Raw genomic sequence first — 27,556 nt, forward strand, 5'->3', positions numbered from 1 at the left:
ACCCATGACCCGTATACCCAAATCTGACCCATTTAGATTACTTGAAGCACAATTGTCATTCTAAATTAGGAATTGAATCATGATTTTGATTTCCTGTATCAATATCTGCCTAAATAACTCAGCAATTTGAGAAACAAGATCAAAATATTATACGAATTCCTTTATAACCTAAACCGTCTTAACCTAAAACTTAATATATAACATAAGATTGATTATAACTCAATTAATCTCGTCTGCACAAACCTCTTGCTATCGCGAATCAAAACCCCATGGTTAATTGTATTATCGACACCCCGTGATACCTGTTCGTTGTCCTTGGTCGCCGGCACTGTTCTTCGCGATTGGAACGGGTTTAAACATCGATCTAGGTAAGTTAAATATATGGTTCAGTTCGTTTTGATAAGCCTTATCCCTAACATTAATTGTATAAACGATTAACGGATTCACTGATTGATCATCTAGGGTTTATGATTAAAATTGGGTTTTTGGTTGTTTCTATATAAACATTAGTTTACAGATATATAACAGCAACACCAGTTCGCATGACTAGTGTTTGTGCTTGTGTCTAGTCTGCGTTAAGGTCGCGGGTTCGAGACCCAGCAACCTCTTTTTGTTATTTTATTTTATTGCAATGGTTTAAACCATGTTTTTAATAATTTAATATATCATAATTAATATTAGATATTAATTAAACAATATTTTCTTTAAAAACCGACATTTATAAAAGTTAAACTTTTTGTGTTAGATAATCTCGTTACTAGTTTTCGTATATGTATATACATAATATATGTATGTATGTATGTATCTTATTATTAATAGTAAATCGATATTTTGTTATATTATTTTATTAAAACCCGACATTAAAGATTGATGTTTCTCGTTACAAAAGATGTTTTTTTTTTAAAGATATGCTCATATTTACTAGGTAAGTATTATTTGTTTTTAAACAAAGTTATAATAAACATATTAAATACGTTAATATATTTTTACCATCAAAATTCGTTAAGGATTCTAAAATATAAATTTTATAATAATTATATATCTAAGCGTTTATTATTATAGTAGATCTTTACTCATATTTATTTAACAAATTATTCGTAAACCCGATTTTTTATGACAAATAATAATTAAATAATAACAATAATCCGTAGAGATCAATCATTCAACCCATAACATATCAAACATAATTGTAACTCAAATCATATCGAATCCTAAATTCATTATATGTATTATATCATTTATAACTCACTCATCATATCATTTAATTAGGATTCTTGTCGGTAATTCTCGAGGAGTGTGTTTATCATTCTTGTCGTATTCATTTCTGCTTGGCTTAATCGATCAGGTGAGTTTGATCATTCCCCTTTTTATACACTGTTTTCTAATGTTTTGGGGATATATGCGTACTTACTCATATTTTCTATTCTCTATATATACTCAAAATCGCAAACGTAATTATTGTGTGAATATCAGTTGAATGCTATTTGCTAATTGCTACATGTTTAATTGTTTACTTGATAACGTTTCGGAGAGGTCTAGCATATCCCCTTGTATAGGGTTCTCATTAGTATGATCATACGACCGTCTTAGTAACCGGAGCCCGATTTGCTTGGCAAAGGTAAACCGACAATTTAGTCATTGTAATCAATGCCCGATTCGCTTGGCAACGATTCATTGGCACACGAATATACTTGATTTTGATTTGTTAAGGTTTGATTGATTATTACCACATAGATTGGTTTGCGCTTTTATCATTATCATTTATCAATTATCTATATATATATATATATTCTTATTTGTTGATTCAAAATTGGTGATCATCTCACTCAATATGTGTTGTTGACAAACTCCATTTTCTACGTATATGCAGGTTGCTTAGATTGGAAGTATGGATATTTAGTCAAGACCATAGGTTATATTGAAGACAAACTTAAAATTAATTGATTGTATTTATTTATTTGAATTGTTTTGTTGTATTTGATTATTGTGTGTACATTTAAATTAAAATAATTAATTAGATATTGTCACATTTTATTTATGATAGTATCTTCAAGCTGTGAGCAATCGGATCACGCCCCGGCATTTCCGCCTTAGGTTGGGGTGTGACAATGATGCCATTTTTTTTGAAAAATAAACTATGCTAAGTTAGTTTTTCGGAAATATTAATAGTGGTCACTCCCACTAAATTAAAGTTACGCAAAACTTTTTAATCCGAACTCTCGAATTAACCCACCGAAGGTGTTCTAAGTCCAACTTTGAAGGGACCAAACAATGGGTTTTTCCAAGAGTTTACCGTTAAAAAATCCGAATTGTAACCGGTTTCCGTTTCTACAAAGTCACTCCTTCGAATAGAAACGGAAAAAAAAGATGTTTTTTTAAAACACAACCGTGTGAAACAAAGCTGGTTTGAGTCACACGATAATGTTTGAATACACGAACGGTGATTTTTAAAAATTTGTTTTAAGATTGTAGGAAACCGTTCGAGTATAAAAATAAAACACTTTTAATAAAATGATTAAAATACAAGGAATCAAACCTATCTAGGAAAGCAATTAAATTACAATACAAATTACACCGGAAAAAAATCAAAATTACAATATAATTGAAATAAATAATGCAAGAAATGTGTAGAAGAAGAATGGTGTCGCAGTCTTTGTGGCCGAGGATCGTGTTTTACACGGGGCCCTTAAAACAAATTTCGGGTCTCTCCCCGTTTTGTTTCCCAGGGTACAACGGCCTAAGCAATATGTATTGTCGGGGAGGGCTCTAGCACCCGAATAGTACCTTAAAGAAAATTATGAAGATGATCAAGAATGTTGGAATTCTTTAGGGAGAAAGTTGGTGAAAACATAAGAGAGAATGTGTTATGTGGTGTGTCTTTCAACCAAGGAATACCTTGGTATTTATAGTTGAAAAACCAACTCATTCACCATAACCACATGAGTTGAAACTTCAATCACCATTAACCAAAACTTTAATTTTTTGACCAAATTAAAGAAACCATTAACCAAAACTTTAATTTTTTTGACCAAATTAAAGGACATTTTAATGGCTTTGACTAACTGACTAACAACCTTGAATAAAATAATTCAAAGTTTTTTTTTCACAAAAATTTTTCCAACACAATTAGCAAAAACCTAGGTATAGACAAAGATCGGCGTCCTCCCTTCGGGTGATTAGTTAGGGAGGCGGGATTTCACATGTTTAGACAATGCTCTACCAACTGTCCTACTTGCTGAATCACGATCCTCATCAGGGACCACCTTCCTTCTCGACAAAATGCAAATTATCACACTTAGTAACTTGTCGCAAAACATTCAACTTTCTTACCATCCTGTAGTTTTCAAAACAATCTACGTTAAAAACAATAGAACTTACAGATATAAACATCTAAAGAAAGATTCACTTGTCATCGAAAGTGGATCAATTATAATCTGTTAGAGAGCCAACACAAAAAGAAATTACATTGGATAATAGTGGTTCATGGGAAATGATTCTCTGTCACCAAAGAGGGTGATTAACTTTAGCCTAATATAAATCTCAATCATTAAATTGGCTATCCATTGATTGATCTTTCTATGATTCTCAAACATGTGTGTACCTTGATCGATCTTTCTTAATTTGAGAATCGATACTTCTGCCATTTAAAGAAGAAGGCAAATAGGGTATAAATTGATAACATTGAATTTATCTAGATCTGATAAGTATAAACCATGACCAAAAACAATATGATATATCTTCAGGTGAGTTATAATTATGATTATTATCCAAAACCTTAATCCAAAAACCCAAATTGATTCACCAAAGACGATGATCCATTGAGTCAAAAATACATACTAAATAGACCTAAAAAAATACTAACAATGATCGAAATAGAATCATTATACCACACACTCTCAAATTGTGAGAAGGAGAAACAAAATTGGGATGAAGAAGACGGTCGATGACAAAACGAGAGCGGCGCAGTAGAACCCTAAAAGTTGCGTTAAACAAAATCCACCGATAGCGATTATTATATATTTTCCTCAATTTTGCAGTTGACACAAACAAACCTTCCATTCCTCTTTAACAGCTACAAGACCCCTCCAACTTTAGCCATCTTGCAAGACTTAAACAAAATACAACAAATATTTATATTTACAAACTTGGTGTGCAAAATAGGTTGTACTTTATGCGTGATTAATATTTTTATTTTTATTTTTTCAATCTTGTTTTTTTACTTTTAACCTCTGTACTTTTCATCTTTTACCTATTTGTCACAAAACATTTTTTTATTTTTAACCTCAACAGTTTTTTTCTTTCAACTTTGGTCCCCAATACTTTTCATGTTTGCAAAAGTTTTCATTTAGCGTTTCGGTCTAAATGTTGTGACTTAATACGTACAGCGTGCATGCGTGATACAATATTTTTATGTTTATTTTCCCCATTAACGGCTCCATCGTAATGTTTAGGTCCAAAACTTAGTTACTCTTTTATATATTTTACGTTTCGGTCTATTATCTGCGTGTTAACACAATGCAATAGGTGTGGGTGGTTGACCATTTATAGGTGTTACTTTCATTTGTTTTAGAGTCCCACCACAAAATGTGGGTCCAACTCTCCTTCAATACATGTGTTCGATAAACAATGTCCTTTAACATGTGGGTTCGATAAAACATTTTGTCGTTACTTTTTCATTATCTTACGCCCCCCGTCGCAATGCATCTGGAGGAAGAGGGTGGTTTAATACTAGTTGATAATAAAAACACCACAAAAAATTTTAATGAAAAAGATTATAATTTATCATGACAAATCAAAATCATCATATCTTTTTAAATTAAATTATATTATATTCAATCAAATCTTATATTATAAGCTTTTATCGTATTATAACGTATTATATTATCTCACATATCAAATAACCCATTTTTGTTGAAAAAAAATAACTTTTTAAAATTTTTTATAAATCTATTGTTTGACAAAATGTAAATTAATCTAAAAATGTTTGGTTAAATCATGAAAAACTGGGTTCTTGCTACTACATATATACGCCACCATTAATATCTTGAAAACTTTACTATATGATTACCTTAGTGGAACTATCTCAAATACGGGGCTAGAATTTTTTTTTTTTTAAACTTATCGTTAGATACTTGATAGTCGAAGCAAAACGTACATCGATAGGCTTGGGCAGAACTGTCAAGATTATAGCTAATGGGTTCGGCCCAATGACTTTGTAGAAACCGTTAAGACTAGGGATAGGCCCAACAATACATAATTGTTTAATACATGGGCTCGACCCAATTTAACCAAACAAAACCGAAAACTTAGTTAACCCAAATGTAACATCCCAAAATTTTATGTTCAAATTTGACAACTTTGAAAAAGATGAGGGACTACAAATATTCCCAAAAATATGTTATGAAAAATATAAGATAAGAAAAGTGGCTGGTTCATCCCACGTTGGAAGAACAAGAAAGTGGAGTCATTCCATATGGTTATAAATAGAAAAGAGAAATTCCTCCCACATTGAGTTAAATAAGCAATCACAAACACACCCTAACTCGAGTTTAAGTATTGTTTTAGTCATTAGTAGTATCATTTTGGTTTATTTTCATCCGATTAGTTAATACCGTTAGTCTCATCATATGACTTGCATATGAGGAAAGGTTAACAACAAAGGCTAACGGGATTCAGAGACCGAAAGAAAAAAAAAGACTATAACCAAACTAAATGACTAGAAAAAAGGGTTTTTGACTAAAAGCGGGAATTTGAGCAAACCTAGATGACTAAAACAATAGTAAAACTCTACGTATAACTTTGACAAAAATGCAATGGTGTAAAGAGGTTCATTTGGGTCGTCATTAAACAAAAGTGTTGAGGGCCTAAACCTTAACAAGCCGTCGAAGTTGATTGGTTTGATAACGGGCTCGGTATTAACAAGCCCAGTTCAGGACGTCAATTTACATTTCGTCTTCCCCTTCCCTTATGCTACATAAATGATTTATTACAATCATTAGTATATACGTTAAATCCTTTTTGTGAAGGTTAATAAAACTTAAAAGTGTATTTAGAAGACTCGGTGCCTTGCCAAGACGGTGAAAGATATAATTTTCTTAAGTTATTTTTGGATCAAGATGGTTCTACTTTTAACAGCATTGTATGTAAAGATTGATGTAATTTCTCATTATAACTTTTTTTTGGTTAGTTCAATAGTTATAATTAAATAAGTGAATCACAGCTTGAGGTGTAATCACTTGAAAAAGTTATTCCAATTTGTGTGCTAAAATACAATAAAAACAAACCCAAAACCTGATTCCTGATTCCAAAATCCTAATCCTGGTTTTAGCCACTTGATTACAACCTTATTCAACTCACACAAAACAACTTCTCAAGTTTAATATTCTACCAAAAAATATATTTAAGAAATAATTATAATTAAATTAATCCATTCAATCCCTTTAAATACCAAATTCTTCACATCATTACTTCATCTCAAACAACAAAGTAAGTCATTTACAAGTTACAACTGCTTTTATATTATTAAGAACAATCAAGTTACAAAAAATGTCAAGCACTAATGGTCAAGCCATTCGATGCAAAGGTAATCATTTTTATCTGAACGCAGATTTTAAAAGACTTTGTTTTACTATTCAAAAGTTGCCAGTAAAGCTGCTTATTGCCTGTTTACCTTCTATTTCGATTTAACACTAATCTATTTAATAATATTATCATTACAGCCGCGGTGGCATGGGAGGCCGGAAAGCCGCTAGTGATCGAAGGAGTGGAGGTGGCGCCGCCGCAGAAAATGGAAGTCCGGATTAAGATCCTCTTCACTTCCCTTTGTCACACTGATGTTTACTTCTGGGAAGCCAAAGTAACCATTTCAATTAATATTTTTCATGTCACAAATATTGAAATTTAGATTATTAATTTTTATTATTTAATATCAACTTTGCAGGGGCAAAATCCTGTATTCCCAAGAATATTAGGGCATGAGGCTGGAGGGTATGTAACATTGTAATGTGTTTGATTATTGTAACATATTGACGCGCATACGTGAGAATTGTTGATCCAGTTAATAATATGATTTGTTTGGTTAATATGAATAGGGTTGTGGAGAGTGTTGGTGAAGGGGTGACTGATCTCCAGCCCGGGGATCACGTGCTCCCGGTTTTTACTGGAGAATGCAAAGAGTGTGCGCATTGTAAATCCGAAGAGAGTAACATGTGTGACCTTTTGAGGATCAACACGGACCGTGGAGTCATGATCCACGATCAGAAATCACGGTTTTCGATCAATGGGAAACCGATATTTCATTTTGTGGGGACGTCTACGTTTAGCGAGTACACAGTTGTTCATGTTGGGTGCCTTGCAAAGATTAACCCTCTTGCTCCTCTTGATAAAGTTTGTGTGCTTAGTTGTGGCATCTCTACAGGTTAATATTTTAAAGTTTTTTTTTTGGTGATTTTGTTGATCTTGTTTTGATCATAATTGTTTTGTGATTTTCAGGGCTTGGTGCAACTCTGAATGTTGCACAACCGAAAAAAGGCTCTTCAGTTGCGGTTTTCGGTCTGGGAGCTGTGGGACTTGCTGTAAGTTTTCTCAATTTGTGACTCTTAAAACATATAACAAATAGGGTTGCAAACAAGCCGAGCCGGTCGGATAGATAAAAATCTCGAAACGAACCGAGTTTTTTTCGAGCACAAGCCTCAAATAAAGCTCATTTAGTTATCGAGTCCGAGCTCAAGCCTTGTGTGTTTTTTAGTTTTACATCTTTTAGACTTCAATGCATTAGTTTTACATTACCTAGTCAAGCTCGAACAGCGCCTTGGCTCGTTTAAGGTACCACACAACCTCGCACAGAACTTAGGCCCGTTTAAAAGTTTTTCTAAAGATGTATAATAATAATTAAAAACTTACACAGATTAATTAATAACTGACGAGCACAGCTCGAGCCCTCATAAGTCAAAATGATACTGGAGCGCGTGCTCACCTTAGCTCGTTTACGCCCCTAGTAACAAAAATGCTAATAATATATTTGTGATATAGGCTGATGAAGGTGCAAGAATTGCCGGTGCTTCAAGGATCATTGGGGTTGATCTTAATGCCAATAGATTTGAGCTTGGTAAGTTAATTGCAAGACATTTGAATATTTTTGTAGCTTAAAATGTGTATAAACTATGAAGTTAAACTAATAATATTATGTGCTTTTGTTTTTTTTAACAACTTTAGAAAAGAAATAAGGGGTTACGGAGTTTGTGAACCCGAAAGATTACAAAAAACCGGTGCAAGAAGTGATCGCGGAGATGACTAATGGAGGAGTGGACCGGAGTGTTGAATGCACCGGTCATATTGATGCTATGATCTCTGCTTTTGAATGTGTTCATGATGTATGCATTTACATTTATACATTTCCTATGATAATTTTTTTTGTTCTATTTGTTACAATTTTTTTTTTATTTTGATTCAGGGTTGGGGTGTTGCTGTTCTGGTTGGTGTTCCACATAAAGATGCCGTGTTCAAGACGGGTCCTATGAATGTATTAAACGAACGGACTCTGAAGGGTACCTTCTTTGGAAACTATAAACTGCGATCTGATATTCCTAATGTTGTCGAAAAGTATATGAACAAGGTAATTGGTGCGTGCGCACGCGCGCGCACACACACACAGATATATATATATATTCGAAGTCGAATTATTTATAAAAGTTGTAGTTTAAGCATAACTAGCTTTTTTTTGATTTGTTGTAGGAACTGGAGTTGGAGAAGTTCATAACACATGAAGTGTCGTTTTCTGAGATCAATACGGCCTTTGATTTGATGCTTAAAGGTGAAGGCCTTCGTTGCATCATTCGCATGGACGCGTAAATGGAATGATAATATGTTTGTGATGTTGTATATAAGTGGGTGTATAAAAGAAGAAACCGGTAGTTGTACGTTCTTATAATATGTTTGTTTGTCTTTTGTTGTTGTATTCGATCTTATGTATGAATGCTTGATGTTTCTATGAAGAAATCCGGTTTTCTACCTTCCAATGACTCTTAGCTACACCAAATATATGACATGTATTTGATGACTTAAAATAAAATGACTTAAGCAAGTGACAAACAAAGGTATTCTGTTAAATTTCACTTGTAGAGTAGAGTTCGAGACACGACTTAAGTGTAATAAAATAATTTGATTGTGGGCAGAGAATCAATGATTAAATCTCTCGATTATTCTTATGGTCACTGTGTTTATGAACAAAGAAGCAATGTGTCTTTTGGTGATGAAAAGGTGTGCCTTTTGGCCGCAAAAAGCGATCTGAGGTTAATTCGTTGTTGGGAAAACGACTAATTAGTCAACTATCAAAGTATTTAAATTCGGTTATTCCTTACTTCGACTACACCCTAGACGCTTGATGGTCAGGCATATTAAATGTATATTATTATATTAATAATTGTTTCGTTTTAGTTTAATTATAATGTGAAAATTGGTACTTCAAGCGTGTTTACGTATTTCAGGTTATTGGACACTAAGGATGCTTTTTGGGGTAATTTGCGAGCTTGGAATGTTAACGTAGAAGTGCAAAATTGATCGGCACGTTTCCTGATGCAGAAATCAAGAAAGAGACAAGAAAATCCCTTTTACTGGAGCTAAGGGATTAAGAGTGGATGCTTCGCGCTACGGAAGCAGTGGAAAAGAGGCCCGGGTATTTTGTCCTTCGTGCTACGCAAAGGACCAAGCTAGAACCAGTTCGCGCTACACGAACCAACTTAAAAACAAAAAAATAAGCCTAACTTCATAAAATCAGTTTTCCAGCCCCTATTCGAGTTATCCTTCATTCTAACAGCCAGAGAAGAACCCCAGGACGATTTTGCATCATCCCGAAGCCCTCACTTCGTCTAATCATCGCATGCTTCCATCCTTTCATCAGATAAGCGAATTCTTCGTGTTTCCAATGTCAGGCTAAAATCATTGTGCTCACTTTAGGCTAGAGTTTTGTGTAAACTCACTTTGATCAGATTCTATGAGCTTTAATGGTTAAGAACATGATTGAATTTGTTATTTGATCTTGTTTTACTTTACAAATTGATTGTTTAAACAATTTGTTTTTTTGATTATCAAATCTTGCATCACTTATCTGGTTGTGTTAATCAACATTTAGGACTAGGTTTTTGTGTCATTGAACCAATAATTGTCAGTCATTGCTTAATACTTGATTTTCATAGCATAAAACTGATAATTGTGTAGATCGTGTTCAGTTGTGTCAACAATTCGGATAGGGTTTCATTTGGAATCATAACCAAACTACTATGTCTAGTAATTACTGCGCAATCAACTTAATCGAATCTGTGATTAGTTTGTTATCGAATTATCTGAACTTGAAGTGAATCACCTTTCTCGTAATAGTATACATATATTAAACGTAATCGTGTGTTCTTAAAACATCTTTCAAAACTACTTGACATTGACTGTCTGCATAATTAATTACTTTAAGTCATGAGTTTCACTTGCACTTTCATTTGATTAACTGAGGAGACGACCTTACTTACATATACTAGTTATAGGTATTTAAGCTTTTAAAATACTTTTTTTAATTAGAGCACGACATTTACACCAAATTGGCGCCGTTGCCGGGGAATCAACGTGCAAAGTGCTAGCTTAGTTTAGTTTTAGTTTTTATTTTTATTATTTCTTCGTTGATTTTGCGCAGGGTTTGTATATTTTAGTGTTTTGAACAATCTGTATGTCACACTCGGGCGTTTTCGCTTAAACCGGGGTGTTACACACAAAGGTAGCCCAAAACGCACACGCGTAGCTCAAACGCACAAAGTTAGCCCAAAAGGCACAAAGGTAGCACAAAGACAAGAAGGTATCCTAAAATGCACACAAGGTCTCCCAAAACGCACAAAGGTAGCTTAAAAGGCATAAATGTTGCTTAAAAGGCATAAAGGTAGCCCAAAAGCCACACTGGTAGCCCAAAAGGCATACAGGTTGCTTAAAAGACATAAAAGTAGCTTAAAAGGCATAAAAGTAGCCCAAGATACACAAAGATAGCCTAAAAGAAAATAGAGGCCAAAAGGCATAACTGGAGCCCAAAATACACAAATTGACGAAAAGGCATAAAGATTGCCCGAAAGACACAAAGGTAGCCGGAAACCCTAGCGTTGCCACTAAAGCTCCTCATCATCAATCACAATCGTGTCTCTTAATTGCTCGCTGCTGATGTATCTTTATACTTATAGGATGTGATTTTATACTATTATACTTCAATAGTTTGATTTGTACACTCTTTGTTCGGTGAATTTGATAAAAGGAAACCGTTTAAATTGGTTTGCTTGGTTTTAACCAAAACTGATGCGAATCGAATTTGGTTCGAAAACCTCAAAACCGAACAAATCAAATAAGATAAATCGTTATCCAAATCAATGAACACCCCTAGATAAGTTATATCCCCTCTAACTTAGAGGTCAAGAGTTCAAATCCAAGGTGCATCAGTTTGGGTTGAGGGTGTGTGTGTGTGTGTGGAAAATTGTGACACTCCACTAAACATGTTGTTTTCTGTACATTCTTCAAACATGATTTCGCTACGTTAATTCCCGAATGATTAAAATTTGTTATGCTTAATAACAATGAGTCTAGCTTGGCACTAGATGTTTGAAAAACAAAAAAACCATTAGTACCAGCAGGCTTAGAATGGCACAAGATTTCCTAAACTACTATACGAGTTATAAATCATGATAATCGCATTCTAGAGTCTCCTCATCTATTTCCATCATTTTAAACCCAACACCCGCCATTGATGAATCACTTTCTTTGAGTTTAAAAGAAACAACTTCAACGTCTACATCCATACTCAGTCGCTTTCCATGTTGATTCTTACGATTGGCGATTCTGAATCAAATAGTTAGAAGATCCTCCTATGCAAGCCTTAAACTTAACACACCTATGGTCCTACTTTGCTCATGAAAATCCTAATCGGGATGCTTTCATCATGACTATTAACGTACCTTTATGCTAAGGATATAGATGACACATGTTATCTTTCTCAATAAATCACTTCAATGGGATTAATAAGTAACCCTATTCATTGCCAAGTTAGATTTTTGAGGCTAACAAATTTGAATTCTCTAGAACATAAACTATACGAATCAGCCCCAACTTAGTATTCGTAATAAGCCCCTCGACCGATTAATCGATAAATTGAATTATCCTCTATTCAATTTTAAAATCAAGACTATCCAAGTTTTAATCTCTATAAAAGCATCACTAGACACACGAGCTAAGTGTGGACTGTATTTATAATAGGGTTCGTGGCTATAATTACATTACTCCTGTCTGTGATAGTAATGACTGACGCTCCGATGTGCGTAAGCACAAAAATTTCTTCATGACAGGATGCATTTCGTATACGCCTTAGACTGTTTAGTAAACCCTTATTTCTAAGTGTTCACTTAATCGACCCTAAATTTATTTATCAAATCCTAAATTCAATCGTGATCATAAATCCTTGGATACATGGCATATTCCACATAGATTTAGACTAACATTCTTTGAAACAAGCAAATTCACTAAGAATGTGGAACAAGATATTCTAAATCTTCATTAACCACCTAGTTCCTAATGACTGAGTGCACCCACCACGAAATTTACTAAAGATAGATAAATCTCACCTCCATGCCTCATGGCTAAAACATCCCAATGAAAGTTATATATACATGGAAAATGTTTGTTAGAGAAAATGTTGAATGAAACCATTTGTTAAGTTATGAACCTTGAACCCCATTTGTGTGGTTATGGGTGTGTCCACTTCACTTTGTATTAAAATAAGCATAAGGGTAATTTCAGTATTGCAAATGTTATCTTTTCTTGTACTTGGCTCCAAACTATAAACTACGATTTACGTTTTTTTTACATTATGATTTACGTTTGTTTACATTCCGATTTTACGTTTGTTACATTTACAGGCGATATTAGTATAAAAGATGAAAAACAATGTAACATATATAAAGCACCGCTGATTATATAAAGGTGGAGAGATAAAACAATGTACATTTTTTACATTCTGATTTTCATTTGTTACATGTTACATGTGATGTTAATATAAAGATGTAAATGATGTAACATATGTAAAACACCGCAGATTATATAAAGGTGGAGAGAGAACCATGCACGTATCCCAATGCTTCTTTTTGTAGCAATTATGTATTCTTTCCTCATTTGTCTCTTTTCTATTTTGTCATTTTCTAATATTTTATTCAAAAAATGGTCAAAACAAGTGGACTCATCAACTTGAATTGATCTCAACCATAGGATTTGAAAATAGATAGCTAGAGATTGGGTTTAAAGGGTTCATTACTTTAACGAATGTTTCATGTTAACCCTTCCAAAGTATTACTATTAGCAAGTTCTTTATGCATATTGGTTTGTAGATTGTGCATACATGATCAAGATTTATAAATTAGTGAAGCTAATATGGATCAAGATTCAAGAATTATTAGTGATGCTAATAAGTTTCAGCTGGAAAATTTTTAATGAGATGGATAGATTAGAGGCTGTAATTGGCTTAAACGAGTTGTTTTTCTTAATGGTCGCACGCACCCGTCATAACGCGAGAGCGTCAATACTAGTTGCTATATATTTTTAACTCTCAATTATATAATATAAATGTAATATTACCTTTTCATGGAAAGATACTTAAATTTGAACTTTGGCATTTACAAAACATTTTCAAGAAAGGTACAAAATAAATTATATCATAATGAGTGTGTTTGTGACTTTGTGATGTGGCAATGGTTAATAGGTTTGTACATCTTTTAATTTCTTAATACTATCATGGCTGTCACTTTGGCATATGCAAACATCATTGTTGCTAGATCTATTCATCTATTTGTTGTCCATTCCATACTCATCATTTTTTAACAAAAATCCTGAAGAACATTAATCTTATTCAAATAAACTCATGACAAACTTAGAATCTTTGACAAAAGACCTCAAGGGCAAATTTACATGTAACATGAAAGACATAAATAAGAACCAAACACATGCTTAAGCATCCATGCTAATGATGCAACGAAGACCTTCGCCTTTAAGCATCAAATTAAACGCCTTATTGATCTCAGAAAATGGCACTTCGTGAGTTATGAACTTCTCCAACTCGAGTTCCTACAACAAATTAGACATAGAATTGAAAAACAATCATATATTTCTCCTAAACACATGTCATATATAACAAGTTACATACCTTGTTCATGTACTTTTCGACAACAGCAGGAATATCAGATCGTGGTTTATAGTTTCCGAAAAAGGTACCCTTTAAAGTCCTTTCGTTCAACAGATTCATAGGATTCGTTTTGAACACGGCGTCTTTATGTGGAACACCAACAAGAACAGCAACACCCCAACCCTGCACCAAATTTCAAATAAAAATTTAAAAAATCATAATAAATGTAAAAAAAACGCGTATAAATGTAAATTCATACATCATGAACACATTCGAAAGCAGAGATCATAGCATCAATATGACCGGTGCATTCAACGCTCCGGTCAACTCCCCCATTCGTCATCTCCGCAATCACTTCTTGCACCGGTTTCTTGTAATCTTTCGGGTTAACAAACTCCGTAACCCCAAATTTCTTTGCTATTGTAGCCAAAAAAATATATGTAAGTTTAGTTAAATTTTATATAAATTTTAAACTACAAAAATATTTAGATTTCTTGCAACATACCAAGCTCAAATCTATTGGCATTGAGATCAACCCCAATGATCCTTGAAGCACCAGCAATTCTTGCACCTTCAGCAGCCTAATCACATATATATTTTTAGCATTTTCATTACTATGGGTAAAAAGAGCCGATCTAAGCCCGAGCTCAACTATCATTTTGACTTATGAGAGCTTGAGTGCAGCTCGTTTCAAGCACTTTTTCTAAAGCTCGAGTCATCAATTGTTTTCTCAAGGTCAGACTCGGCTCATTTAGTATTTACTAATCAATTTATATAAGTTTTTAATTATTTTTATATATTTTGAGAAAAACTTTAAACAAGCCTAAGCTCGACTCGAGCTCGTGTGGTACCTTAAACAAGCCAAGGCTCTGTTCGAGCTCGACTAGGTAATGTAAAACTAATACATTGAAGTCTAAAAGATGTAAAACTAAAAAACACACAAGGCTCGAGCTCAGACTCGATAACTAAATGAGCTTTATTTGAGGCTTGTGCTCGAAAAAAACTCGGTTCGTTTCGAGATTTTTATCTATCCGACCGGCTCGGCTTGTTTGCAACCCTATTTGTTATATGTTTTAAGAGTCACAAATTGAGAAAACTTACAGCAAGTCCCACAGCTCCCAGACCGAAAACCGCAACTGAAGAGCCTTTTTTCGGTTGTGCAACGTTCAGAGTAGCACCAAGCCCTGAAAATCAAAAAACAATTATGATCAAAACAAGATCAACAAAATCACCAAAAAAAAAAACTTTAAAATATTAACCTGTAGAGATGCCACAACTAAGCACACAAACTTTATCAAGAGGAGCAAGAGGGTTAATCTTTGCAAGGCACCCAACATGAACAACTGTGTACTCGCTAAACGTAGACGTCCCCACAAAATGAAATATCGGTTTCCCATTGATCGAAAACCGTGATTTCTGATCGTGGATCATGACTCCACGGTCCGTGTTGATCCTCAAAAGGTCACACATGTTACTCTCTTCGGATTTACAATGCGCACACTCTTTGCATTCTCCAGTAAAAACCGGGAGCACGTGATCCCCGGGCTGGAGATCAGTCACCCCTTCACCAACACTCTCCACAACCCTATTCATATTAACCAAACAAATCATATTATTAACTGGATCAACAATTATCACGTATGCGCGTCAATATGTTACAATAATCAAACACATTACAATGTTACATACCCTCCAGCCTCATGCCCTAATATTCTTGGGAATACAGGATTTTGCCCCTGCAAAGTTGATATTAAATAATAAAAATTAATAATCTAAATTTCAATATTTGTGACATGAAAAATATTAATTGAAATGGTTACTTTGGCTTCCCAGAAGTAAACATCAGTGTGACAAAGGGAAGTGAAGAGGATCTTAATCCGGACTTCCATTTTCTGCGGCGGCGCCACCTCCACTCCTTCGATCACTAGCGGCTTTCCGGCCTCCCATGCCACCGCGGCTGTAATGATAATTATGTTTTACATCATCAAACCGAAAAAACTGATCCGAAAAAAAAAAAAAAAACCCTGAGAAACACTAACGGTTTGGTTTTTTGGTTAAAAAAAAACACTTATGTTTCAGTTTTGGTTTTGCAAGAAATAAAAATAAAACCGAATTGGATTTATAGATTCTTATGTTTGTTTTCTATTTTATGTAATTGATAAGAATGTAATAAATATGTAATTAGTTATTAAATTTTTTTAGAACGCTAATTAGTTATTAATTAACATAATGGTTTAGGCCCAAGTTAATTTTTTGGGCAATTATTTTTTTTACAAAAAGTTAATGTCAAAACCGAAATAACCAAAGCAACCAAAACCAAACAGTTTTTAAAAATTCAAAAATCAAAATTTTGATTTTTGGTTTGATTTAAGCCCAAAAGTTATCCAAACCGAACTGTACACCCCTAATTACATTATGTTATAATATCTCGAATAATAATAATAATAATAATAACGAAAATGTTTACCTTTGCATCTAATCACTTGACCATTAGTGCTTGACATACTTTGTTGCTTGATACTTATATTGAAACTTGATATATTTGTTGTTTGTGATGAAGATTGTAACATGAATAAAAGGGTATTTATAGGATGTAGTGAGTAGTGGGTGTCAAAGGTTTGATTGGTGTTTGTAGAATCTAGTAAACAAGTGGCTAAACCAGAAACAGAGGTAAAAAAACACCAAACCAGCCACCTGGTTTTGGTTTGTCTGGTTTTTGTTTAATCCACGCGTTGACAAATTGACATTTGACAACTTTAAAGTTAAACCCACCGTTTAAACAAAACAAGACTATTCAGTGGTTACACGTATGGAATTTAGTTACTGTATTATTATTATTATTATTATTATTGACAAATAAAAAATAAATAATTTCATATTTTGTGTTTTGGCTGATAATAGTTTATCTTTAAAAATCACTACCAACAATTCAAACTTTCAACTATTTTTGTCTTAATGGTTCTCTGTTAAAAAACACTTAACGCCGTTACGTTTTTTTCCGAGTTTCAAACCGATGTTTAAGGGCTTTTGATTGGAAGAATGATACGAGTAAACTAATGTAAAACTTATCTTGAAACGGTGATCCAAACGACGGAACAGTGTTTCAATTCGGGTGTTTGAATTTCCAATTAACAAAATCCAATCCATTTGATGCATCGTTTCAAGATAAGTTTATATCAGTTGACTCGTATCATTCTTCCAATCAAAAGCCCTAAAACATCGATTTGAAACTCGGAAAAAAAAACGTAACAGCATTAAGTGTTTTTTAACGGAGGACCATTGAGACAAAAATGATTGAAATGTTAGGCCATTGGTAGTGATTTTTAAAGATAGAATTATTATCGGCCAATACAAAATGTGGGATTATTTATTTCCAATTTGCCTTATTATTATTATAAGGGCTGTCTTAGAGCATGTGCGAGCTAGGCAATTGTGCAAAGCCCATTGAGGTTTGAGGCCCGCAATTTTTTAGTTCCTTTGAATATATTTTATATATTATATGAGTTTTTTATTTCTTTTAATATATTTTAAGGCTCATATTTATAATTCGTGCAAAGCCTACAAAAACCATTAAGCTTTTAGGGACGGCCCTGATTATTATTATTGTTGTTGTTGTTGTTGTTGTTGTTGTTGTTGTGGTGTTGTTATTTGGGAATCTGGGCGTAACTCGGTTTCAGCATCAGCACATATGTGAACAGGGACAGACTCAGGAATTATATTCTTGAGGGATGATATCGGGACTTAACACTAATTTTAATGGGAATAGATCAGGATTTTGATATAAAAATAACACTAATAAAGAAATTTAAGGTGGGCGGCCGGCCCCCAACCTAACACATAGGTCCGCCCATGGTGTCGAAGGTTCGGGTTCGGCTTTCGTTGTGCCGTGTCGGATTTGTGAACATGTAGGTTGGTGGCATCGGGTATATATGCTAGGTAGTTCAGGTTTATACCCTTAATACATCAGATAGTTGTTAAAGTGAAGTGCGACGACTGCTTTTTTTTTTCTGGTTTCGATTAACAATCCGGAAATGATTATTATTATTATTATTATTATTATTATTATTATTATTATAAAAAGTATTATTATAATAAAAAGTATGATTAACTTTAGAATTTTATTATTTTTAGAGTAAAAGTTATCATGTTGATTAAGATAGGGATTATAGACTATGAAACTGTATGGAGAATCTTTGGAACTTATAATTTACTTGTGACAAAACATTTTTTTTGTTAGAAAAGAAACAGTTAAGAAAAACAAAGGCAATTGTATTATTGAAAAATAGAAAGTAGTTTCCTGATTGATATGTTAGCGGTATTGAAACGTTTTTATTGTCTTATATTCCATGGCCCACCGTCTCCTCAAAATGAGTTCAATGCTCATTGCTTTATCAAAAGTTCAACAGTTTAATGTGTTTTAAAATTAAAATGTGTTTTCATATTAACTTATTAAATAAATATATAGTTGAATGATGGCAATCTATATGGGGCTGTAAACGAACCGAACGAACACGAATAAGGCCTTGTTCATGTTCGTTCGTTAAGTAAATAACGTGTTCACGAACAGTTAACAAACACTTACCGAACGAGATTTTATGTTCGTGTTCGTTTATTAAGGAAACTAATGTGTTCACGAACGGTTCACGAACACAAACGAACACAAATAAAATCGGCAGAGCCTAGAGGTTTAGACCGATGTATTCATCAATGTGATTAATGAAAGCCTGTAAACGAATCAAATGAACACAAATAAGAGCATGTTCGTGTTCGTTCATTTAACTTTAAAAGAACACAGACACTTAATCGAACAAATATTTATGTTCATGTTCGTTTATTTAAAAATGGACATTTGTGTTCGTTTGTTTAAAATCTAAACTAACATAACTGAATAAAGATAAATGAACATGTATGAACAAACGTAAATGAACACAAATATAAACGAACTTAAATGAAAACACTTAAATGAACACAAATTAACAAATATAAAACCTTTAAGCAGGTGACATATCCAGATAATATTTAATTATTTTCTATTAATATTAATACATAAATGAACATAAATAAACAGACATAAACGAGCATAAACGAACGTTCATGAACATAAATGAACGAACAGAACATGTGTTCATGTTCGTTCATTTAATTATACGAATACAATTTTTTTGTTCATGTTCGTTCATTTATTAAATAAATGAACATAAACGAACTTTCCGCCGAACGGTTCACGATAGTTCACCAAACGTTTGATTCGTTTACAGGCCTAAATCTATATATTGGCAATTTTATCAATAACACTTTTAACTTTCTGTTAAGAGCAAGTATTTTAAAAGAAAAGTAGCATTGTATGTTTTAACTTTCGTTTATATGATTTATTTCGTCTTAATGTAACTTCCAATGTTCTAATTAAAATAAAGTGCAATCAATTGTTTTGTAGAGCTGACTGGGCTATTTTTTCCATTAAAATGAGATTGCCCTTGACAATGAATGTTAGGGTTAGAAATAGCATTGGTCATACCATTAGTATGATTACGTTTTAACGCATGTTTATTTTGCTCGGTTTAATGGCCCTGTCGCGAAGCGTGGGTCCTAAATCCTAGTTTGTCTTAATTACTGGCTTTCAAACATTTCATGGTAAATAATAGCAATTCACGTATTCATTCCTAGTTTGTTTTTGTTTTACCATTAGTAATAATTTGATTATTTTGATTTTAAGGGCATATCCCATCAAATTGTTGTACGATTAAAAAGTTTTCCACACAAGTTGCCAGAATATCAAATTGTTAAATTAGGTCAGGCATCGCTTTCATTCAATGGATCCAACAAGGTTATAAAGAAGAGATACAACAGTAAAAATCGTGGTGGGTCAATGAATTATAGCGTTTACAGGTTGATTCGTTTAAACTTTAACCAGAACAATATGCATATATTTATACATTAGGATAGAGCCTATGAGATACTCAGGTGGTCAAAAAGTAAACAAAAAAGTTAAATTTAATAGTATACATAATAACATAACTTATGGATTTATAAGATATAATAATTTTCTAAAATACATAGATTAGTAAGAATATTTTGTATTTGTATTTTAAAAGAATTAAAATGAAAGGTTGTGAATCTATAACAATTAAGAAAAAAATAATGTTAACATTAATTCATCCTAGTTGAGTTGGTAAGCCACAAACATTTTAAAATGAAGGTAGTGAGGTTAATTCTCACCAACAACGTATTTTTCATTTTATCATTCATTAAATGGAAATTGTAAAAATAGAAACTTATACACTTGACATCTATGTGGAGGGTCTAGTTGAATGACATATGAAAAGAATGTGTTGTTTTAATAATATAGGCAGATGTTTAAAAACTTCCAACCCTAACTCAAAACACTTATCGTGTTACCTATATATATACAACGAGTCAAGCCGGTTAATGGGTTCTAATAAATGAGGTAATTAGATTGGTATATGCCATGTCTAATTATACAGGTTAAATATGCCAACTCAAAGACAATTTGTTTAAATGAGTTGAATATAACAACTCAACACGTATTAATTTGGTGCCGTGTTTTGAATCATGTTGAGAATTGACACTCCTATAGCCTCTGTTCTACTTCTGCATGAAAGAATTTACCAAAGCCGTACCCAACTCCTATATGATTGACAGACGTTGCTTAGACATGCTGTACTTTGGACATGTTCATTATATTTGTCTACTAGTATGTTAATTAACTATGTTGGAATCACATGTAACAAATGGCACTTGCGAAGCATAGTGAGGGCCAGCTGTGGCCTTGCCCCATGTTTTTTTAATTTTACACATAATGTAAGTTTACCCGTTTTAACCAAAAAATTAAGCCCCCCCCCCCCCCCCCCCGGGGTTCTCTTTCAAGTTTCGTCAATGACAAACAAGTTGAATAAATGAAACACATGTTCCACATTAAAATCATTTTTAAGTTTCGCAAGTTATAAATTTATATATTATAAAAAGGTGAAATGTGAAATAAAAGACGGGAAAAAAAAATAATAAGCTGGCTCATAACCCGTGACAATACACAAACTAATATGAATGTTATTAACACGACATATGATGGAAGTTCAGAGACTGATTTGTAATTAATTATGCTCAACAATGTCATGACATCTTTGCTTACATCTCTCACTTGGCCATTTATTTATTTATTTATTATTTTTTTTTTCTTGTTCCATGTTCCACTTATATAATTGATCCATTTATATCCAGTCATCTAGACCAATAAAAAATTGCCTTATGGACTGCCGATCTTTGTAGAATGTGACACTCAATTACATTATCATAGTTTACTAAAGTTGCTTTGTGTTACAAGGTGTTTTAAGGTGTCTTATTGACAAGGTATGATAAGAACTGACATTTTAAGGATCCAACATATTAGAACTAACATCTAACGGATCTATCTGACACCATTTCATTTCTGAACCAACCGCATCTACAAACTTATACACTTAAATGTAGTTGTTGTCTTGAGAAGGCGGTGGTGGGTGTTGATCCGGCAGGTGTGGCGTGTTGGACTATGGGGCAATGTCGATGATGGTGTAGCAAAGGGGGCAAAATGTAGTCGTGAACGGTAATTACTGTCAAAAATTTCCCTCTGTAATTAACGTCGTAATATTTCCCTCGGTCACAAGTCGTCGGTAGTTTAATATTGAGTAGATTAAATTGTACCGAGCCTAAAAGTTTTAAAAGAATATATAAACGAAAACTCTTAAAGAAACATAAACTAGCGAACATGTATGAACAAGTGTAAACGAACAAATTACGTAAGTTGACTTAAATGTGCAAACGTAAACGAACGTTCATGAACGCAAACAAGCAAATGAAACATGTGTTCATAAACGAACTTTTCACTGAACAGTTTACAGAATTCTTGAGTTTATTACAACCTAGGGGATTGTTAATTTTATTTACATTACATTTTATAAAAGTTTGCTTGTAAGTTAACAAAACCAATGGTGATCCACTAATCACTCTCTTCCATCCTTCATATCATCTCTCTTAAACCTTCCTAGCCTTCACTTCTACCGTGTCTAATATCCCAACTTACCACCTTCAATTCCTTCACAATAAACCCAAATTAGCAACCATGTTTCTTGTTCTTTTTCATACCTTGAACCTACATTTAATTGTAAGGTTCAAGTTTTATAAAAAAAATCAAGAAACAATAAAAAAGTAAAGAAGATATACAAAGATTATATTTATTAATTTGTTGAACACAAACCATATATATGGATAATCATAGTCCATTGGATATTACTGTGATCTCAGCAAGTGGTTTGAAAAATTTCTTCTTGTTCTTCAGGATGAAAGTGTATGTAGTTGTTTCATTAATAAATGGGAATTCAATCGTCGAAAAGAAGACGCATTCGGCTCGTGGGCGGAACCCTAAATGGAACCACCGGGTTAAATTTCCGGTGGAGGAGTCAGCAATCGAAACGACGACCCTCTTATTTGTCCTACGACAACGTCGCGCATGGGGTGATAAGGACATCGGCGAGGTGTCTATCCCGGTCCGTGAGCTTCTCGAGACGACCTCTGGTGGGTCCGAGCACGTGGTGGACTACCAGGTGCAGTCCATGCGTGGAAAAGCCGTTGGGACGTTTACTTTTTCCCACCAATTTAGGGAAAAAGCTTCTATGGCTCAGGATGGCGGCAGTGTTCATCCTCCCACGACTACATATCAGGGGGTTCAAGTGTACCATCAGCCACCAGGGTATGCAAACTACCCTAGTGCCCAGTATGGTACTAGACAGGCCTGGTATCCTCCCACAAACCAACCAGGAGGGTACCCATACCCTCCACAGCAGATGGGTTATAATTAGCGAAAACGTTGATCCTTGATTAAGAAGTCGCAATGGAAATATGGATGAGTATGCTAAGATCAAGAAATAGATTAATATGCACTTGGGGTGTTTTTCTCTTAATCACAAGGATTAGCCATTAATCAGAAGATCATTTTACATTAGACAACAATTTCTTAACATGATGGAAAAAGGTCATCTTTTATTTATTTTCCTTGCTTAGTATTGATATTTTTTATGGCTATGTCACCTTTCATGCTTACCTATTCTTAAGTATTTTGATCACATTTATTTGATTATGGTTATAGAACACTATTTTGTAATTTGAACATAGAGAAAGCTAAATCATATGCTCTTTTGCTCCCAACTCATGTTCCAAATTGATAAAAATTTTTATAAACAACTGACTAGACATGCATACGAGAAGAATGAGTTTTAGCGTTACAGACAGTCTTATAATACATATATTATCCTCATCTATTCTATTTAATCTTTAATTCGTCTCTAAAATATCATTATTCTAAAAAATTTTATGGTTTACGTACGTAGGGTTTTTCAAGTTCTCGCAACTCATAGAGTGTAGAATTGATAACTTTTCTATATATAATGATTCACGTATAATGCTTCTTGCAACAATATTTACTTCAAATCAACCTTAACAAATTGCCACATTATTAAATATACATTCATATTATTTCAAGCTTGAGAAGTTGTACAACTGCTTTTCCCAACCTTCTCATTCTTGGTGGCTTCTTCTTGTTCATGAACATGCAAATCATCATCAATGGTGATAGCCACAGTTTTCATACCATTCGGAGCCTCCAAAATGTTCTCACTCATCTTCAAATGCTCATCAACATGCACCATTTCATTCTTTTCAGTCGTTTTGCTGCATTTCCATTTCTTTATGAAGTAACACAAAGTAAACAATACGGGTGCAAGAAACAGAACACATCCGAACGAAATAAAAACTACGAATAGGATTGTCTTTATCGAATTTTCTTGATGTTAATGGAAAATTTGTGTGATTTTGAGATGGGTTTGAATGTTTGATGTGGCGAATGATATTAAGTGGATTGGTATTTGTAGTAGAGAAAAAATGTGATTATTTTGGAAGAATAGAGTGCATGTCTTTTTAAGTTTCAAGAAACTTGTCTTGCAACCAATGTTTAGGTTGTAGAGTTGTAAGTTGTTCATAAAGTAAAACAGATATATTATATTTTGAAACACATATAAATAAAATTATGCTAATACGTAAGTCATAAACAAGTCTTATAATAACTTATTTTAACAACAAATTGAAAAAGGAAATAGGACATAAGTGTTTAATTTTAGGATTTATGCTCCAAATAATAGCATATATAATGACTGAGTTATTAACAAATATGGTATGCACATATGTAGATAACAAAATCTCATGTTATGAACATGTGTTAGTAACAAAAAACACATCTACATGTGCATAGAACAATTTAGAAGTAATATGCATATGTTCATACGATTACTCGCGTGTCCCTCGGGCCTTTTCTTTTGAACTCTTAACCGATCAACTAGCTGTTATCTTCTCTTTTTCACTTCGATTTCCCATGCCTCTCTGATTCGCCATAACTTACAAAAATAATTGTCATAAAACTTTTTGAGTAAACTAGTTTTCATTTTAGATTGTTGGTTCTTAATACTTATCTTAATTAAGCCTAGAGTGCTGGTTATTTTGACCAAACTAAAAGATTACTCCTGCCTCAGTTTATATAAACGTTTGCTAGAATGTATCAAGCGTTTTTCTTTCTTGTCGAGTGGTATCATAATTGTTAGTATCACGGTGGCATGTTGTCTAATCGTAGGCGGCAAAATCGTCCACCAACATGAACTAGTCATTGTTATAATCAACACCATATCAACATGAAGACATTAATCCATTATATGGACTTCTGACTTAATGTGGAGTGTGTGCATTGTGATGATAGTTCTAAGGTCAAAACCAATGAATCTTGAAATAATTATGATATGTTAGATCAAGATATAGAGATTGAAGTCATACATCTGGAGATGAAAAGAATATTAGCTTTCAGTAGAGGAAAAAAACCGAGGAAAAGAATATAATGGGGTGTTGAGAGATTAGTAAAGGGGTTTTAAATAATCTCACCCGGTTTTACCGGCTCCTCGCTGTCGTGCCGTTTGACGGGCGTGGGGGTCGGGTTTTATCCAGGGAATCCCTCAATAGGTGGACCGTTGGGGGCTCCATCCGTCCGGACTAGTGGGCGGCTTGGGCTACCTTTAGCCAACGGGGGCCACGTACGGAGTACCCGGCGTTACTTAGTTGGTCGTTTCAAAAAAATATAATCTCAACTACATCCTATTGAAAAATAACAGTCCTAATTTTATTTTTGGTTGGTGGCAGTTCCAACTAAAGGTGGTTTATAACGATCCAGGACTAACGGAGTTAGTGCAAGTCGCCTAAAAAATGTTTTTGGCCAGAAAACTCACACTTTTGGTCAGAAAACTCAATTTTAACACCACCTAACCATCACCACCATCAATGACTCACAACCAACCACCAACACTTGAGCACCACCAACCGATTCCGACGGTGGTTCTAGGGCTCCGACAATCTCAGTAACCAGCGGTTTTTCTAAAAAAAGATTCCTAGAGGTCCAATATAAGGTTACAAAGATGTTTTCGGCGAAAATGTTGAGTTTTTTGGAAAAAAATGTGAGTGTTCAGTCCAAAAACGATTTTTCGGCGACTTGCAACTAACGGAGTTAGTCCTCCATTAGTCGCGGACCGTTATAAACAATGCACCTTTAGTTGGGGTTGGCATAGTTGTGATTACTTAAAACAATTGAAAATGTAAAACCAAAAGACGGTGGTGGAGAAGGAAACATATGTAGAAACGAAGAAACTAAACAACACATCAATTGAAACTCTCTACCCCAAAGAGCATGAGTTCTTTTCAAGCAAAAGAAAATTAAATGATGAGGGACTGATAATGCGATAACTCGGATGATTGGCTCGTATATGAACAAGTGAAAATGCGGAAGAGTTGTGAATAAAAGATTCATAACTCACAAAAATAACCATCATAAACCCTTTTAATAAACTAGTTTTTATTTTAAAGTGTTCGTTTGTATTCGTTATCTTAATTAAATTTAGAGTGTTGATTATTTTGACCAAAATTAATATTTTGGTTATGTATTCTATTTCATGTAACCCTCTAGTTAATATGTCAATTGTTTTGAACGAGTTAATTAAAATCATAGCTGTGAGCATCAGTAAAATGTTATACGAGATTCTTCGTATTTGTCATCATCAAACTCACTTTTGGGAGAGGTTACATCACTGACTATGTGTTTATGAGAGACATCATATTACATGTGGCATAAATGTCACAATTCCTTTTAGCCATGGATCTTAATTAAAATGTTATACGAGATTCTTCGTATTTGTCATCATCAAAGTCACCTTTTGGGAGAGGTTACATCACTGACTATGTGTTTATGAGAGACATCATATTACATGTGACATAAATGTCACAATTCCTTTTAGCCATGGATCAAATAATTAAGTGATTCAGATGAGTTCTCTAGTTCTCATGATTCTGCCCCCCCCCCCCCCACCCCCAAAAAAAATAATAATAAGTCACATATAATGCTTGTAATATTTGTATTTATTTCATACTCAACAAATTGCCATATTATTATTATATACACAATCATATTCAACTTCAAGCTTGAGAAGTTGTACAACTACCATTCCCAACCTTCTCATTCTTGGTGACCTCTTCTTCTTCATGAACATGCAAATCATCATCAATGGTGATAGCCACAGTTTTCATACCATTGGGAGCCTCTAAAATATTCTCGCTCATTTTTAAACGCTCATCAACATGCACCATTTCGTTTTTTTCAGTCGTTCTGCTGCATTTCCATTTCTTCATGAAGTAACACAAAGTAAACAATACAGGTGCTAGAAAGAGAATGCAACCGAATGAGATAAATACCACGAATATGACTGTCTTCATTATGTTTTCTTGATGAGAGGTTAAAGTTTGGGGTTTTTGAGGTTGGTTTGATATGAAAAATGAAATCAAGTGAATTGATATTTGTAGTAGAAAAAAAAAGTTTATTATTTTGGTAGGTAATGGTCTTTGTAGTACATATCTTTTAAGTTTCAAGAAACTTGTCTTGAAACTAATGTTAAGGTTGTAGAGTTGTAGATTGTGTTTGTTGTAAGACACCTCCAAATATTTCAATATCCATCTTTAGCTTATTTTTTAAAAATAATCAAGGGGTGTCAAAAAATATTGTGTTAAGTTTTATGTGTTACATGCTTTGAGACGATGATACGATAAACCAAAACGAAAAAATATTGGAAAGGCCGGTTTGAAGTTGTTTTATGGTTTTAGAATGAGCGGAATCAGGACATCGTACAATATTAATTTCTTGATACTAAAGTTCGCATATTGTTTGGATTTTAGTTAATACCGTTGGCGTAAATTATTTGAGAAGTCTTTTGCAATACAATTGGTGAGTCTACCTTCTTG

At 33.6% G+C, this 27,556-nt stretch overlaps 3 protein-coding genes and 1 pseudogene across 4 annotated transcripts in view; 2 read left to right on the forward strand and 2 right to left on the reverse strand.

Moving 5' to 3' along the window:
• The window catches only part of LOC143555688 (serine carboxypeptidase-like 42), a 255,347-nt gene that overhangs the window by 215,191 nt on the left and 12,600 nt on the right, over positions 1–27,556 (reverse strand). The gene's annotated exons all lie outside the window — the stretch shown is intronic.
• LOC143555693 (alcohol dehydrogenase 2-like) lies at positions 6,520–8,897 on the forward strand (annotated as a pseudogene). Its single transcript, XR_013139249.1, has 8 exons — positions 6,520–6,583; positions 6,720–6,856; positions 6,941–6,987; positions 7,092–7,417; positions 7,492–7,574; positions 8,032–8,372; positions 8,453–8,614; positions 8,734–8,897. The product of XR_013139249.1 is annotated as an alcohol dehydrogenase 2-like (transcript).
• On the reverse strand, positions 13,923–16,729 carry LOC143555695 (alcohol dehydrogenase 1). The gene is made up of 9 exons (XM_077045203.1): positions 16,656–16,729; positions 16,009–16,145; positions 15,878–15,924; positions 15,448–15,773; positions 15,290–15,372; positions 14,694–14,769; positions 14,448–14,605; positions 14,210–14,371; positions 13,923–14,130 (listed from the first exon to the last, which is right to left on the reverse strand). The coding sequence occupies exons 1-9, from the start codon at positions 16,690–16,692 to the stop codon at positions 14,014–14,016; spliced, it is 1,143 nt and encodes a 380-aa protein (XP_076901318.1). The 5' UTR covers positions 16,693–16,729; the 3' UTR covers positions 13,923–14,013.
• Positions 22,444–23,037, forward strand: LOC143555687 (protein SRC2 homolog). Its single transcript, XM_077045198.1, has one exon. It carries the CDS (start codon positions 22,444–22,446, stop codon positions 23,035–23,037), a length of 594 nt encoding a protein of 197 aa, XP_076901313.1.

The sequence above is a fragment of the Bidens hawaiensis genome, unplaced genomic scaffold (genome assembly GCF_021521415.1).
Source record: "Bidens hawaiensis isolate Kalapana, Puna unplaced genomic scaffold, B.hawaiensis_p1.1 tig00018246_1, whole genome shotgun sequence".
In the NCBI taxonomy this organism is placed as follows: Eukaryota; Viridiplantae; Streptophyta; class Magnoliopsida; order Asterales; family Asteraceae; genus Bidens; species Bidens hawaiensis.